Raw genomic sequence first — 17,255 nt, 5'->3', positions numbered from 1 at the left:
ACCCTGTCTCCTTAAAATTACTTTTGTATACAACTAATCTGCAACAGCAAATATGTTTTGAAGTAATGCTTCCTAGATTTAATTTTTTCAACATGATGAGAAAAAGTTGTTAAATCAGGTAATCAAGGGTCTAAGGACAGAGGGTGTTCAATGCTGTAGAGATTGTAAAGCCCCCTCAGGCTAGATATAAATTGACTTGACTGGCAAGCCAATAAATGTTGATGTTAAATGCATTTTCAAAATGTTGTGAGAGTGACAATATATCAGAATCTGTTTTTTTTGCCAAGCAAATTTTCAGATACGAGGAATTTGCCTTGGTGCATTGGTGTATAAGAATCAGAATCAAGCGTAGAAGAATATAAATAAAGATAAAAGATAAAAATAGAGACAATAAAAAGGAGCCACGATATGTGACAATATATTTAATTTGTTTTCTTACAACATCTGCTCTTAGTGACTAAAGCATACTGTAATTACACTTCATAGTCAGAGCAATTAGTTTGTGTTAGGGAAAGATCATAGTCCTGGGTAAATATTGAAAAAGTCAAAAGTGACCATGGAAAAAAGCTGAAAGGCCGGGAGGCAAAGGAAAGAGGCAAACGAGAGAAAAGCTTATCAAATACACTTCAAGAAGTATGAGTAAGGAATTTGGTGAGTTAACATATGCAGCCTGGAATGAGTTTCTATGAATGAGAGTGATCAATTTATTGAACCTGAACACATTTATGAGAACTGTATGTGGATCATGTACACATTTACCTCGTTAGGATACTGATATTCATTTAAAGGCATTGCAGAGGTAGAAATAATAAGACCATTACTCACAACAAATAGGAAAAGGTCAAATTTGTGGTTCAAGTTCTCTTCACAAAGGCTGAACAAGACAGTCTATGAGATTGTGTGGTAATCACTGAGTATAGTCGCTTTCATCTGTAATCACCAGGCTGCCACTCTGATCTACAGCAGATGCAGCTTTCGTTGTACATTTCTTAAGCACAAACTGATCCCAAATCTCACTGAGATGTCGATGATCTCTTCAGTCATTTTAGAGCCGCTTCTTTCAGCCACATCACAGGGCATGTTCTGCATCTCAAAGAGCACGTAGTGTGACGTATCAGGGATAATGTAACAGTGCTTTTAAAACTTTACTTCAATAAGAAATAGTGCGAGAAAGAGCAAGTTCAGTTGCCTTAAAAAGGCAGATGGATGTTCTAAAAAAGAAATTGGAAATCTGTTGTACTTCAGGTTGTTTCTTAGATTATGTCTCAGCCTCTGAGATATGTTTCTGTTTTCCTTTCTTGCATCTTCAAGTTCATGGACCTTAAACTGTAAGAGTTTGTAAGAGAAGTGACAGAAGTTTAGCTTTTCTTGTGCAGTCATCAAGCCTGCAGATCAGTTTTGATAATCAGAGTTAATGTTCTCTCAGATGATTCACACCTGGGAAAAAAACTCATCCACTATGGTCCGCTGCACAATTCAAAATCATTTGACTGCTGAAGCGAGACCCAAGATGCGAGCACACAATTACAGTTTCAAAAAGCACAAGTTTAATTGTTCAATTTGGACATCTTATTACAAGCATTTTAATTCAATTACTGTGTGTTGTAGTCTGGCTACTACAACAACATCCCCCTCTCTGGCCTCCTGGCAGGCCTCAGGCACTGTAGCCAAAAATCCTTACACCGTCTTCTTTTGACTGGCAGAGCGCAGCGAGGTGAGCATGTTAAACATTATGTAGATGGAGTTCTGAAGGCACTGGCAGCTTTGTAAATAGTGGAAATCTTCACTTTAATGCTAGCCTACAGACTAAGAGCAACACAGAATGAAATGTTAAATCTCTCGCCGTCCCTGACCCTCGCTCCCCAGCTTTTTCCTTCACCAAATACCCGTCCCTCCCATTCTTTTGTTTTCAGAATCTGTTCATCTTGTTCTTTCTTTTTTCTCCATTCTGTCTTTTCCGTCTCTTGGGCTGTAATTTGTTCTTCGCTACTCGCTCCCTCCTTCATTCGCTACCTTTTTTCTCCTTTTCTGTTTTGCTCCCTCTCTCTCATCTTTTTCCAATCTTCCTCTCTTCCCTTCCGCTGCCTCAAGTCTCATTTCACACTACTACTTTTTCATCCTCTTTTCATCTCTCTCTCTCTCTCTCTCTCTCTCTCTCTCTCTCTCTCTCTCTCTCTCTCTCCCCCTCTCTCCCCATCTCTTCATCCCATTTTTTCAGGGTGTCCAGATCGTGGCCTGGTCTGGCCTTTTAATGTCTCCCTCTGCTTTTCTCTCCTCTTAACAGTTTCCATTCTCTCTCGCAAGCTCTCTCTCAGACTGTAGCTAATGCCATCAAGTGTTTGCAGCAGTCCTGAGCCAAAGATTCAAAGCCCTAGGTCCCTACTACTACATACACACTAGCACAAGTAAGAAAATTGAATAAAAACACTTGTGTGTATAAGTCTATACACCTAAACACATATTTTCCACTAGCAACAATAGCAGGTTGTCATTTGTTGTTTAACTTTATCTTTAGTCCATATTGGGCCTCTTTCAAGCCTCCTTTGGACTTCCCTTTTGCACCATCCATAGTTTGTTTTAGATGTCTGACCAACCTACCAATTTTAAAACATGCTTAAAATATAATGTCTACATTCAATTCCCCTAAAATAAGTTAAATAAGCATTGAATGCAGTCATTATCCTCATTCAAAATTTAAAAAACGTTTTGATGCTCTATTTAGCACTGATGATGATCTGAGGGGTGAAATTTCTGCTTTTTAAACACTTGTGCACTTTGGGACACTGTGCACTTGATATGCCTTTTTTTTTTTTTTTTAGTCTTTTTTTTCTGTTTTATTTGCAGTTTGATATTCTGCAACATTGTCAGGTTGCAGGTCTTGACATATTTCTCAGTTGCACGACACAGTCAGGCGACAGATGGGAGGGCCACTGCAGACCAGCAATAACCCGACTTTCTTTGTTTGGGTTATTTTTCTCAGAGTGATATTATTTTTATTTACCTCAGTTATGAATGAGCCCCACATCAACCTGAACGTAGGTTTATTCTAAATTATGGGTCACCTCACTACTTTTGTTTACTTTTCTATTCAATCAAGAAACTGAACTCCCGGCTCAAAATAATGGTAACGTTTTATATCCCTTCATAGGCCCATAGCTGACAAGACGGATAACAAACCAGGCCACAAAACAATGAAACCTAAAGAAAAAAGAAATAATTTATTCACTAAATAAAACATTTATTTTGTATTTGCTTACTGTGACTATTTACAAAAGAAGTCAAAACTGTGCATTTCAAGGAGACTTGTTCAGCAAACATAATGCAGAGGAGAAAAAGTTTTGACTGGCTCACCCGCTGCAACTGAGCCACCCTTCATGTTCTTTGTTTTTGCATAAGTACTTTAATACACCCACATTGTGGATTATCAGTTACTTAAACTTAATCTGGGAGCTAACATACACATATTGTTAGTACTGAAAGTAAGAAAAGAGCACACATTGAACAACTGAGTAAATACAGCATAGTGTGGTGGCCATTTGGTTGAGATGCATACCATCTATGTAACCGCAGTGTTCCCAGTTCAGTTCCTGGCTGGATTTCTGTTGCCTTTTCTAAAAAGGGAAAAGGCAAAAACTAGCAAAAATGCTAAATTTGAATCAGATGTTGAAGATGTGCTTAACAATCAGCCCTACAGGGAGGGCAGGAGGTCAGAGAACTTCATAAAAGTGAAGAATGAACCTTTCTCGTGTTTCTGCACTAAAAACTGATGAACTGGATTATGAAATCATTCTTAGTCATAGCACAACTCACTATGTGTTCTCTTGTACTATTTGGGTCTTTTTTAAATGTTGTATTATTATTTCTTCTAGTGTGTCATGTCAGAATCAGAAATACTTTATTGATCCCTGGGGGGAGGGAATTTGATCCCCACAGTTGTTCCACTCACACAACGTTAAATAACAGCCTAACCCTAACTCAATATACAGAATAGAAATTAATGTATATACATACAGTAAAAATAAAAAAAAATAAAAATGGAAAATAGAAATATAATAAGAGCCTAAGGGATATAATAAAATAATAGGAGCCTATGTAGAAAGTAAATGTAAATGGTAAATAGTAATGTTTCAGTGGTTCTGATTCCAGTTGTAAAAGATGGGGACGGGGGACACACTTTTTTCATTCTCATTCTAATAAATGTACTTAATTAATTCTTAAACACCACAAACTATTGTTTTATTTCCCAACTGGAGAAACAACACCGGCTGGCCCAGACTGTAATGAACTCGGTCCAACTTTGTCCAATCAGTCAATGAAGCCCAAATTGGCTCCACAATCGTATCCAAGCTTTCAGCCAACAAAAATAATCCCTCTACTTTACATCCATGACTGGCTATTATAGTTTTATACCACTGATCGAAAGGCTTCTGGTTTGACCGTCTTGGAGGGCAGAGTAAAAGTGATGTTCTTTGCATGACTGTGAGGTGATGGCATTTATTTTGCTGTGCTGGTTTTCTGCTTAATAACTTCTGCTGTTTACCTGAACAAAAGGAATCCAGTATGTTACTGGTACTTCAACTTTTATTATTTTAATCAGAACTAAATTGGGATCTTTTACAAACACCAAAATTCAAACATACTCAATCTCAGTCAACACAAACTCTTAGACTTGCATACATGTCTACATTGACGTTTTTCTCCTTCCATCTACCAAGGACGACATATAGGCTAATTGATTTCTGTGTATGTCTAAAGTGAATGTCGCGCTCCACTAACACAGTGGTTTAGCATTCTCACTCTCATTTTTTCTTTTTTCTTTTTTTGGCCACGTGCGGTTTCAGGTCTGAAATCAATTTGGCTGAGATGAAAGTTTTCAATTTCATTAGCTTGATCAAATGGAGCGCTGTTAACAGGCGGCGGTAATAGAAAATCATTTAGGCCGAGCAGCTCACACACTCTCAAAGGACTGGTTAAGAGCTGCTCAGAGAAGGAGAGATAGAGATGGAGAGATTGAGAGGAGGGTGGAGAAAGGGGCAAAAGAGAGAAAAAGATGATGACAGGTGGGGAAAAAGGAGATGAGAGACAGCCAGAGAAAAAGGGGGGGGGGGAATAAATGTTTAGACCAGAGGAAGAGATGACAAGGAGAGAAATATTGCATTTTAGAGAAAGGAAGAGAAAGGCAGGGAGATGAAGTCTGAAACATGATGGTGGGATATAAAGTGATGGAGTGAAAAAGGTAGAGATGGCAAATGCTCTTTAAGAGAGAAAGTAAAAAAGAAGAATGTGACACAGGAGAGGGAGAAAAGGAAGATGGGTGGATAATGCGGACAGAAAGAAATAGAAAGATTAAATATAAGAACGATTGATGACCTTGTGAGAATGATTAAATGAGCAAAAATGTCACAATAAGGGCTGAGAAGAAAACAGGATGCAAAGAAGAAAAGGAAAAAATAGGAAAGAAGACAGAGAAAGATGTCTCTTCCTCTTGTGTGTCTGCTAAGCACTGGCCCATTAAACCTCTGTTATTGCTCCTCAGATGTTTGTCAGAGAAAAATAGTGTTGTGATCAAGGAACATAAATAAACTATTAGCCATCAAAAAACTCTGCGAGGCAGTAGATCGCTAGCTAAATATCAGCAATGAGGAAAAACAAATAGCAAATCAGTCATGGATTAATAAAGGAGAGGAATGCAGAAGCGAAAAGGAAAATTAAAAAAATGGAGAAGAATGGTGGATTAACTGATTGGATGGAGGACAACAAGTATATCAGATCCTCTCAAACTTCAATGATAGTTTTAATTAACAATTGTTTTCATAGCCGGAACAAGAACCAAACCTGAGAAGTCGTTGCATGTGTTTTTTAAACACTTCTGTTTAGTGAATTAGTTTTTTACAGGATGAGCTGTCACAAGGGAGTTTTGAAAGATGAAAATTACAGTTTATGGGGGAAAAAAATAGAGTGCAATATTTATTATAAAATAGTGCAAATGAAAACTTCAATTTTCAGTGTGGATAAAGTCTTCAATCACAGCATAGATCATTTTAGATTTCTAATGATATATATAAGCATTAAGTAAAATGGAAAAATCAATTGGAGGTCTCTTTTGGCAAATCCAGCATGAAATAGCTAAAAAAAAAAAAAAAAAACAACCAAGGCATTTGCTTCAAAACTCACATAAAAATACATAATATTCTGCTCAATGACTTGCAATGTTGCTCACAATGGTAATAAACAGTATGTTACAATCTCTTTTTATTCATATTGTCTACTCTATATTGCCATAACACCCAATCCTACATGAGAACAACATTCAAACAGATGCATCAGGTGAAAATGGAAAATTTGGCTTTTAAAACATAATTTACATATGGAAACCATCAGGTATCTGAACAAAATCATGAGCTGTGAGTACAGACAGGTTCTGATATATGACCATTCTGAGTATATGCAGTGTTTGTTTCCTATATGCTTAACATCTCTTTATAATGAAAAGATGGAAAAAGATTACCTGTTGTTATAGTAGCCTTTACACTCTGCTGTGGTGAATTGACACACACCCGCACACACACATATGTGTAATCTGTGTTCAATTACATTCAATCAAAATTCAATGAGAAAATGAAAGCTAATGTTAATTCATTGTTAGTCTCCTCTGAGTCACTGTATGATGATTGTAATGATCAGCAGTTTCTTTCGTTCTCTCTCTCTCTCTCTCTCTCTCTCTCTCTCTCTCTCTCTCTCTCTCTCTCTCACACACACACACACACACACACACACACACACACACACACTCGCCCACACTGGCTAATCAGCCAAGTGAAGCTAATGTAGGGGGAAATGTGTTTCTGATTAGCTCAACCTTAAACCCCTAGACATGACTTCTAGACCTACAGTAGCGGTCAGACACATACATACACACAAACAGACGCGCACATAGGCCCACACACACAAAATTAGTCCGGCTATTCATGCTAATCTGAAGGAAAATGACTTGCTCATTAGCAAGACCCTTAAACCTCTCGACAGGCCTTTGAAACCCAGCCGTCTCATGGTCACAGAGTATAGAGAGTAATGCAGGCTCAGGCATGCACACAGACATGTGCAAAGGAAGTTGGACTATTCAAAACTATTCAGACTAATCAGTCGACTTGAAGATCCTATTAATAGCAAATACGTAAACAGCAGAGCATAATACACTAATGAGGATAAAAGGTCCACAAACATATGAGCAGGAGGTGAATCATTTTAAGATGAGTGGTCAAAATGACCTCACTTTATAAAACGTCCTCTATCTGACCGTCTAAAATGATTCTCAAAAACACTGCAAAGCTTTTGTCATTTTAAAATTATTAAGCCGTTGAGTAACAAATTTATTGTTCAACATTCATAATGTCATACTTGCCCACTAAAACGTTTTAATTTCAACTGCTGACTACAACTCATAACACTCAACCTCCAAAGTGTCTGTAAGGTCAAGGTAAAGAACATAGTTGAATATATCAGCAAAGAGAGCAACCTGTGGGGATAGGTGTCTGGAAACTAATAATATGTACAATAAATTGATAAAATGTGTGAAATAACGTGCATTAATTTAAACCTAAGCCATGACAACATACACTAATTAACCTCAGTTACATTAGTCTTATATTTGTAACCTTTGTAGCCAAATAGCATGAAAGAAAAACACAATTTGAATTACTATTGCAGTGATGAGTCATCGTCCTTACCAAATGTCACAAGACTGCCAAATTCCCTTAGGAAGTTCTTTTTGACTGAGAATTTTTAGTTGGATTTTACTTTCCGAACAATAATGTCAGTATACGATTACACAATGAGGCTCCCTAATAATGCATTCTTCTGTTGCATCTGTCAACTGTACACCAAAGAGAGAAATTGTGTGTCTGGATATGTGCATGTGAGCAAGTGTGTATGTGTGTGTGTGTGTGTGTGTGTGTGTGTGTGTGTGTGTGTGTGTGTGTGTGTCAGTGTAAATATGTCCAGGCCCTGCAGCAAACAGTATCCTTCTAGATGAGATTTAGTGATACAGAAGGGAGGGACACAGGATGAATACAATCTCAAGGGACACCCCCTCCTTTTCTGTCTTCAATCTCTCCATCTTTGTCGCATCCTCCTCCTCTTTGTGATGACAAGAAGACTTGGTCTCCTCATGACGATGAGAGCCAATTATTTTCCTTATCATTCAGGTCCTTGAGTGTGTGTATATGTGTGTCTCTGTGTGTATATATGTTTGAGTGTTTTTGTGTGTCTGAGTGTGGATACATTCTTTCTACCCACCAATGGGAAACCAATTCTTTCCAACCAGGCAGAATTAAGGTTTTCATGCAAGATACAGAAATGACAAAGAGGAAAACAGAATATACGATATAAACCTAAATATTATACTGGCTTTCCTAAAAGGGTTGAATATAAATAATTGGTGATACAATCTGGTTCAACAGAGGAAAAACCAAAGGCAAAGCTCAAAATAACAAGAAAACAACAATTTACCAGACCTGTGTTCCAACTGTACACCAGTATATACTCAAACTATCAGTATTAACTTTTTACACTGGAAAAATGACAAGATGAAGTATGCTTATAAATGCCAACTGGCAAAAATCTATCGGTTTTTTAGCATGGCGTTGGACATTATTTGGGAAAAGATACAGCTGATAAAAGGATAAAAATTGAGAATGGTAGTGAGACGGCTCTGCTTGTGTATGGGTTGTGTTTTTTGTATTTAAAATTAGTAGCAGCTTTTTAAAGTTGCAGCTTGATTAATGTTCAACACTACAAATCTGTAAATTTTCCTATTTGTGCAAAAAATAAATAAATAAAGCTGCAATGGGCCCTTGCAGGCGTGCTGCGGTCGCGTTATGTCCCATTATCATGTGCAAACCGCACTGTGAAAACTTCACATAATTCAGATGATGACTGCCACACAAGGCTTGCTTCTTGTCTCCAGTAGGGGGTGCTATGAGGGTGACTGAATACTGGCAAGACCCTTATCAAACATGTAAATTTTGACGCAGATTGGACAAAGAATGTTTCCTGGCGATATGTCTAAATTCGAAGCAATGCCACAGACAGTGTTAAACGAAAAGTCTTAGGATTCATAACATATCATCATCAGCTTCTCAAATGTCAGCTGGATCTGATAAACCTGCAATGAAAAGTACATCAAAGCATAAAACATGCCATTTCCTGTTGCCAGTAGGGGGCACTATGAGCAGGACTGAATATTGACATCCATGTGTGTTCAGGGCGGTACTCTTATCAAACATGTGCATTTTGGTTCTGATTGGCCAAAGTACACTGAAGTTACCTAACTTCCTGTTTTATGGCAAAATTTGCCGTCACGCCTCAATGAAAACTCAAGGATTTCATAACTTTTCATTGTGATGGTAATAGACTATACTGAAAAAACTGGAGTCGATCTGATCAATTCCCTAGGAGCACTTCATTAAAATGATTGTGTGTGTGTACTGATTTTCATCCATATTGGTGAAGTTGGGGCTTCTCTACAGGGGGCGCTGTCAAGCCATTCTTCCACGCATGTGCGAGACTCACAGAATGCATAATTTGTCACCTCGACTGACACGTGTGTTGTGTTTCAGAGCATGTTGCGGCCGCCAAGAATGCAATTCATTGGAGAATAAAATAATAATTCCTTCAGTTTCAGCCGCTGCTCAAGTCCTGGAACACAGTGTCACATTCACATCAGTACATCTTCATATTTCACCCTATCACCCACAGTACCTGTGGCCACCAGGGCAGTGGGTCTTTTTTTTTTCTTCTCAGATTCAGGAGCACCTTTACAATAGTTTCCCAAACAGGCAACCTTGCAGTCACACTGCAATATCCGCAACACACAGGATACATATAAATCAATACTGGAAAAACCTGAAAATTTCATGACCATGGAAAAGGGTGGCAGAGGGTGAAGACTGCCTCATGTCTGCTTCCTCCAGTCCAAACACTTTTGTTTTTCAGTGTCTCTATGACCCTCTCACTGCTCTGCCCTCTCTCTGTCAGCATGACAAAAGACCTTGTGTGTGTGTGTGTGTGTGTGTGTGTGTGTGTGTGTGTGTGTGTGTGTGTGTGTGTGTGTGAGACCAAAAGGCTCACACTGAAGGAGTGTGATTTTCTAACATCATGGTCTTTAGCAGCCTCACACACTCCCACCCCTCCATCCTTGCATTCATAAGTAAATGTCAAAAGTTCACATTTTCCATCTCTGAAATGTCTTTTGTCCAATTTAAGATCCTCTCCTTTGCTTATTTTTCAGAGAATGAGCACCCTGTGTGTGTGTGTGTGTGTGTGTGTGTGTGTGTGTGTGTGTGTGTGTGTGTGTGTGTGTTTGGATGTGCTGTGTGTGTGTGTGTGTGTGTGTGTGTGTGCAGTGATTTTACATCAGTAATTATTAATGATCTGTATTGCATGAGTAATGGTGCATAGTGCTGACATTCTTCTACAGGTTAACAGTGTAGTGCAAAACGCGCTTGGGCACACAGGCACACACACACACACACACACACACACACACACACACTGAATAGTGCAGGGTTTTCTCCAGTGCTTGACACATGAAGTACAACCGCTGCCACGTGGTTATTCCACACAAACAAAGCATTTTAAAAAGGCAACGTCAACAAAAGATCAAGGTATTAAAGTGAGCAACTGAACCCTGAAACTGTACAGATTTTAAATTACACCAGCCAGCCAGTCAGAAACAAGTGTTCTGCTTGGACATGCTTTAAGAAAATGTGACAGTTTGAAGCAATCTAGTAACAATATTGGCCTATTAGATTTGGGGTTTTTTAAGCACTGCGTATGTGCATGCATGCCACAAAGACAGATTTACACCTACAAAGAAAAAAACATTAAAAGTAGTAAGTTAAAACATCACTGACTGATGATAACAGCATACAACAGTGGTAGAGTACTAAAAATGCCACTAAACACTGGAGAATTTGAAAACTTAAGACAACTGAGTCAGTGACTGTAGCCCACAAACATCAGCAACACTTGCAGCTAATTCTTATAAACTATAAACTAGGTGATAAATAAAATATTCACTCATGTATTGACTTTGTTTGATTTGCATGAATAAGGAATTCCCCGGCCCCCCGCTCACAACAGAATGAGAATACAGAGCACAACCCCGAGTGACTATTCAGCCTCTGAACCTTCAAGACCAAACTAACTGCTTGCTTTTGAACCCACGTCTCTCTGATGATCGTCTTTTGAACAAACCAACAATGACAACCTGGATATGATGAAATGACAAAGTGATGTAATTACAATGAAATGGAGTGACATGAAAATAGAAACGCCACTCTGGGTATAACAAGACAAGGACATAAATAGGCACGACTAGAAAGCTAAAAGGCCAATAAATAACTCTTTGTTTTTGTCACTGCAACTTTAGTCAAAGATGGCCAGACATTTTGACAATAGGCCTACATGAAACTGAGCAAAATATGTTTTAAAAAGGTGTATTTCTTGTGGTTGGAGTCAGGCGTGGGGGTGGAAAAATCTAAATTGTTACAGATGACAGCTTGAGTATAGTTACAGACAGTAGCGCACACAAACACAGGTGACTAAGGGCCTGTGTGACTAATCAAAAACACACACCTACTGTAAATGCAAACACACAGACATACAGGCACATGAACAAGTGAACACTGACACACTTGTAGTGCTAGAGAGAGAGAGAGAGAGAGAGAGAGTGTGTGTGTTGGTGTTTTGCTTTTTTAAAACAGCCTTAGGTGGCCATTACACCATTAGAGCCAGGGCTCCCCAGTGCCCAATAAAAGCTGTTAAACCACTGCCAAGTTGGAATGGACCTTTTCCTTTGCCTATGCGAGTGTGTGGAGAGAGAGGTCGAGAGTGTGTGTGTGAGAGAGAAAGAGTGTGTGAGATGGAGAAAGAGTGGCTGAGACAGATCAAGTACATCGAGACACTACTGACCATCCTAACTACCAAGTGAGCCTCTAAGCAGCAGTCAAAGAGGCACAGACAGGAAACTGTACCGTATTACATCCCTTATGGAGAGAAGAGAAGAGAAGAGAAGAGAAGAGAAGGTGACAGTAGGAGAGGAAGAAGAGAGGGACTGTTTGGTTGATTTCATCTTTTGGTCACTCAGCCGTTTTGTCGGACACAGCTGTTTTTCCGGCGCGTTGCCCCAGCTCGCCAGTTCCCTCCTCCGGTCTCCTGTCGCTGTGCCGTGCGCCGCAGCCACGGCGACGGCGACCACCGCGCTCCGGAGCGCACAACGCCGCGACTGTTAACTGCTCAGTGGGCCGTGACTGATCGGAGCTGATTAAATCACACAGGCATAGGAGCGCGCGCACAGACACAGAATACACTCACGGGAATGTGATACTAAAACGCCGAAGGACTGTCATTTGCGTGGGGGAAAAAAAACGGAGGCGGACAAACGCGCGCTCACAGGGCTCCAAACCGAAAATATAGCCAGCATTTCTTCATCTTATGTTTCTTGTTCTTCTTCGTTTTTGTCTTATGGGAGTAAGTGGGTGGTGGTGGTGGTGTTACCCGACCTGAATTCAGAATATTTCAGCCCTGATTGGGTGTTCTTGAGCAAGACAGCGGATCGCCATCTGCGCACACTGTAACACGCTTTGTATAAAATATTCTTCGAATTCTAGATTCAGTTGAGTTTATAAATCCGGTTACATTGTGTTTTGTGGGGTTTTTAATAAGTCACGCAAGCACAAGTCATGTTCATATAAAAGCCCTTTAAATGGTTCTGTAATTAAGTCAGTGCTTTCATCTCTAAACCGGATTCCAGGAGCGCAGAGGAGGTCCTGCTCAACCAGCCATCTCCTTCAAATTCAAAAAAACAAGTTTTAATTATTTTTTTTTTGTATAGGCTAGTGAACACACTGCCGTCAAGTCTCTCGTACCCCTCCGAGACCTCACACAGGCACACACGGGCCAGTCATCCGCCGACTAGCCGAGGTTCGGGTGTCTCAGATGGCACTGGCAGTTAGTACGCATCTGTCATTTGACGCTTCGACTTAGTCAATTACTTATTATTCCACACACACGCACGGATACAGGAGGTGTCAAGGTGAATTGCATATGGACTAATCGATTGTCATTTGGCTTTAAAAAAGAAAAAAGAAACTTGCTTCATTTAAATTTCCAGAGCGGTGTTAAAATGTTGGCAGGCATAAGCTCCTGTCTGTGATCACCATATGGCAAACACAAGTCTCTTATCATCTCATGGTTTCATGCAACTTGCTCCAGTTTTACACTTTTTTAAGTGATGAATATTATCACGTTGATTTGTGTGAGGATGGAGAGGTGGGGAAGCTGAGTTTTGAGTTGGGTTTCCTTTCATCTACATCCCTGTTTATCCCTGAACACCACTCCTCTCCAAAGCGCACATTAAGGCAACCCCAAAGAAAAACATAACAACGATTATATCATACAATCGTTAACCCAGAGAGCCTTTGTGACTACAAAAAGTTACAAATTCTTATGCAAAGAGAGGAGGGCAAAACAAAGAAGGAGAAACAAAGAAAAAATGAACTAAGAGTGGGTGTGACAATTCCGATTTCCAGCCACAAAACAATAAAATCGCAAACGCTTATGGCTGAAACGCGCCAGCGATCATATTCTAATATAATGTAAAGCTCCACAGGCAGCGTTTACTTTGATGGGGTGCCACTTTCTTCTACTTTTGAATACAACGACAATGTTTCGAACTAGCAACAACTTTTCGCCTACATTTGTATCTCTTACCTTTCCACAGGAAAATAAGAAGCACCGTCTTCCAGAGGCAACAACCCACCGGCGCGCCTCCCTCTCTCCAGACCGTCTCCATCCCTCCTGTCGGTTAAAAAAAAAAAAAAAAAACCTCCGGAACTGTTCACAAAACGGACAAGGGGGGGGATTTAATATTTTATAGCGTTCCCTTTGCCCAGACAGATAACTAACGCATCGGTGTCATCAATAATCTCGATTTGACCGAACTGCGCTCCCACTGTGCTTGACCTAAGACACCGCGCAGATGAGGTTTGGAGTAAACTATAAATCCTTCTGGAGTCAGTAATAAAAAGAAAAAAAAAAGAAACCCCCGATGGGCAATTCCGGTGCAGGCTGGCTTCTCTTTTAATCCTCCCCCCCCCGCCAAAAAAGTCTGCGGTGTGTCTCCTTCAAGCCAGAACCGAGGAATGAACCCGTTTTCCCCGTGGTGAGCCTTTTTTTTCCAACCGGTGCGCTCCTCTGTTTTTTTTTCTTCCCTTTTATCCAGACGGGACAGCTGAAGCTGAGGAAACCTCAACGTCTCTCCCTTTATCGCACTTTTCTTTCTTCCAAAGTTTAAAAACAGACCAGAAGAGTGGACGAAGAACTCCCCCAACGAATCAAAAAGTCCACTTTAGAGGCGGGTTTGCAACAACTAAACCGAAGAAAACTCTGTCACTTAAGGCTCATATATTAAATAAAATCCAAATTAAATTCCGCTCGCCCGGCAGCAGCTCCGTCCGCTCTCCTTCTTTTCCTTCCTCCCTGTGTCTATCGTCCGACTATCCTCCTCTTGCTGCGCGTGTTATGTGTGTGTGTTGGTGTGTGTGTGTGTGTATGTGTGTGTGTGTGTATGCGTCTGGGCTCAACTTGAGAGGCTGTATACACTCGTCCGCGGGATGGAGGGAGGAGAGGACAGAAGAGAAGGAGGTCTGACGCTTCCACCAGCCAGCAGAGGAGAGGGAGGAGGAAGAGGAGGAGGAGGGCCATCGCAGGCTGTGGGGCTGAGGAAGGTGGGGGGGGGGGGGTGAGGGCGGGATTTGGGGATTTGAGTGACAGTTAAACAGCCAATGGAGGGTGTAGGAATTTATTTTGGCTTTCCCCCTATTTATTTCAACATTTATTTTTTTCGTTTATATGTTTTATTCTATTTTATTCACTCATTCATTTTGGAGAGGAGTAAAGACACCCATAACACAATCAGAGGAAGTGTTGAAACATTGCGTGCATTTTTGCTTTCACAATAAAATAAAAAGTAAAAAAAAATATAAAGATAAAAATAGGCATTAATGGCCAATAATTGAAAACGAGAGCCATGTAGAACAGGCTCAGAGGATGCTCCCGCACACTGTAACCTTTGACGCTAAAAAGACTCGAATAAAAGTTTATATAGATAGTTTAAGACACTCCACAGGCACAGGCCCGTCTCTCTGTGGGTCTTTTATGTGTTTTGGGTGTCGCTTGTGTGTGCGCGCGCGCGTTCGCTTGTTGTTTATCCTTTCAAAGCCCTCTCTCTGCATTATTCATCCGAAGACACACGCTACACCTGTTTCTACCTGTAATCGATAGACGCCAACTTCGCGAGGGCTCCTGTGGGCTGCTCGTACGCACGCGCGCGCCCGCGCTCGCGCACATCGCATTCGCTTCCAGTGGCGTGTGACAGCTTGTACAACTGCAAAATGTGATACACCAGGCACCTTGTAATAAAACTCATTCACTTTCTATTGATAGGACGGGAGTGTGTGTGTGTGTGTGTGTGTGTGTGTGTGGGGGGGGAGAGGAGAAGGGGGGGGTGAACGAGGCAGAAGAGAGAGAACATTAAGGTCTTCTCTTAGTCCGAGACGATATTTCATAAGGCAGCGTGCCTGGTTCCCTTTGTCAGCTAAATGTGTAAAAGCTAAAGAGATGACATTGTGACTTATTGAATTGCAAATCAGTCCGTCGGCGGAGGGATGGGAGGATTTCCGGAGATGGAGATACGTGAGCCTCTCAGCCCGTCTGCCTGCCTGCCTGCCTGTCTGTCTGTCTGACTGCACGGCCTGTAGGAGAGGCTTAGAAGGAGCGACAGCCCCCCCTAGTGTTGCGTTTAAAGAAGAGATACCGTGCTTACATTCACAGACCCCCCCCGTACGTTCATCCTTCATGCCCTCAATTAGCAGTGTGTGTGTGTGTGTGTGTGTGTGTGTGTGTGTGTGTGTGTGATTGTCATCGGCCCTGCCTTATCTGAGATGTATCCCACGCTATTCTTCTGTCACTTTTCTCTCTTCTCTTTACTGTGATTCCACCATGGGAACTTTGACAGAGCCTCTCTCGCTGCTTGCTCACTTTCGCCCCCCCAAACAAATTTTTCTGGCCTCCCAGTCCCAAGCTGACTACTTCTGTGCCTCCTATAGCATCTGGGTGACCGCCATCCATCCATGTTATGCAGCAGAACCAAATCAGTGCATTTTGAAATATTATTCTAATTTCCCTCAATAACTTTTCCCTCAGCCAGTCGCAGCATTCCCCGTGACTTAAGCTTGAAATATCTTTTTTTAACTGAACTATTCCTCTTGGGGCCGCAACCGAAGCAAGGCATTAGTTCAGCAAGCATGCAGTAAAAAGTAATATTTGTACAAATACAGTGTCTGTATACCAATGAGGCCCCACTGGCTGTTTGGAGGAAATTTGACACAAAATAAAAAGAATTGCAGATAATTCTCCATATATCTAGGGACAAAAAACACAAGGCTAAATCTTTCAAAGTATGAGTAAAGAAAAGTCTGTTGGTAAAGAAAAAATATTGAAAGCTGGTTCATTTAAACATTTGTTCTAAGCATTTTTAGTTTATGGCCTCCAAAGAAAAAAAAAAAAGATGCCAACACCCAACCTTTTTACTGAAAACAATCTGATAGCAAACTATTATTTTTGTTCTCCCCTTTAAGGTTATTTCACTTGTCACTATTAGAGGAAGCCTAGAGGCAACAAATATTCATTATACTACAAAAAGGAAGGCATTCATCACAAAGATTGCATTGTCAGTAACTCTTCAAACACAGCCTGTAATAGATGTTATGTGATAAATGAAGAAGAATATGCTTTCTAAAACTGGTTCTCGGTGTCACATGGCCTGGTTGCTGCGTTGTTCCCTGCCAAACTGACCACAGACACTGACCTGTTCTACTTTTGCACTTCAGTCAGGATGAGTCCCATGCAGCTAAATTCCTTAATTATAGAAGTCCCACTTTTTACTGCATAGTTGCTGGACTTTTGCTGCACTTTGTATCCATTCCCAAGAGGAACTATTCAAAAGGGTTGCTCTCATTTTAAAGGTCTGTTTTAAAAGCTGGTTGACACAGTTTGAGAAGAAAAAACTAACAAGCAACACGAGATGAAATTGAATAAAGTGCTTTTAAAAATGTAATAATAATTAGTGACTGGCAACTGTTACGCTTTACCCGAAGCGAACAACAGCTCAACAGGGTAGACTGAATTTCCAC

At 40.6% G+C, this 17,255-nt stretch overlaps 1 protein-coding gene across 1 annotated transcript in view; it reads right to left on the bottom strand.

Annotated features, from left to right (window-relative positions):
• The window catches only part of si:dkey-215k6.1 (transmembrane protein 132D), a 244,449-nt gene extending 230,535 nt beyond the window's left edge, over positions 1-13,914 (bottom strand). Inside the window, exon 1 of the mRNA XM_051423450.1 lies at positions 13,774-13,914. Coding sequence (XP_051279410.1) covers positions 13,774-13,855 — 82 coding nt within the window. The 5' untranslated portion in view covers positions 13,856-13,914. The remainder of the gene's footprint in view (positions 1-13,773) is intronic.
• Between the last annotated feature and the right edge of the window lie 3,341 nt (positions 13,915-17,255).

The sequence above is a fragment of the Dicentrarchus labrax genome, unplaced genomic scaffold, assembly GCF_905237075.1.
Source record: "Dicentrarchus labrax unplaced genomic scaffold, dlabrax2021, whole genome shotgun sequence".
Lineage (NCBI taxonomy): Eukaryota > Metazoa > Chordata > Actinopteri > Moronidae > Dicentrarchus > Dicentrarchus labrax.
This window is presented reverse-complemented; position numbering and strand designations above follow the sequence as displayed.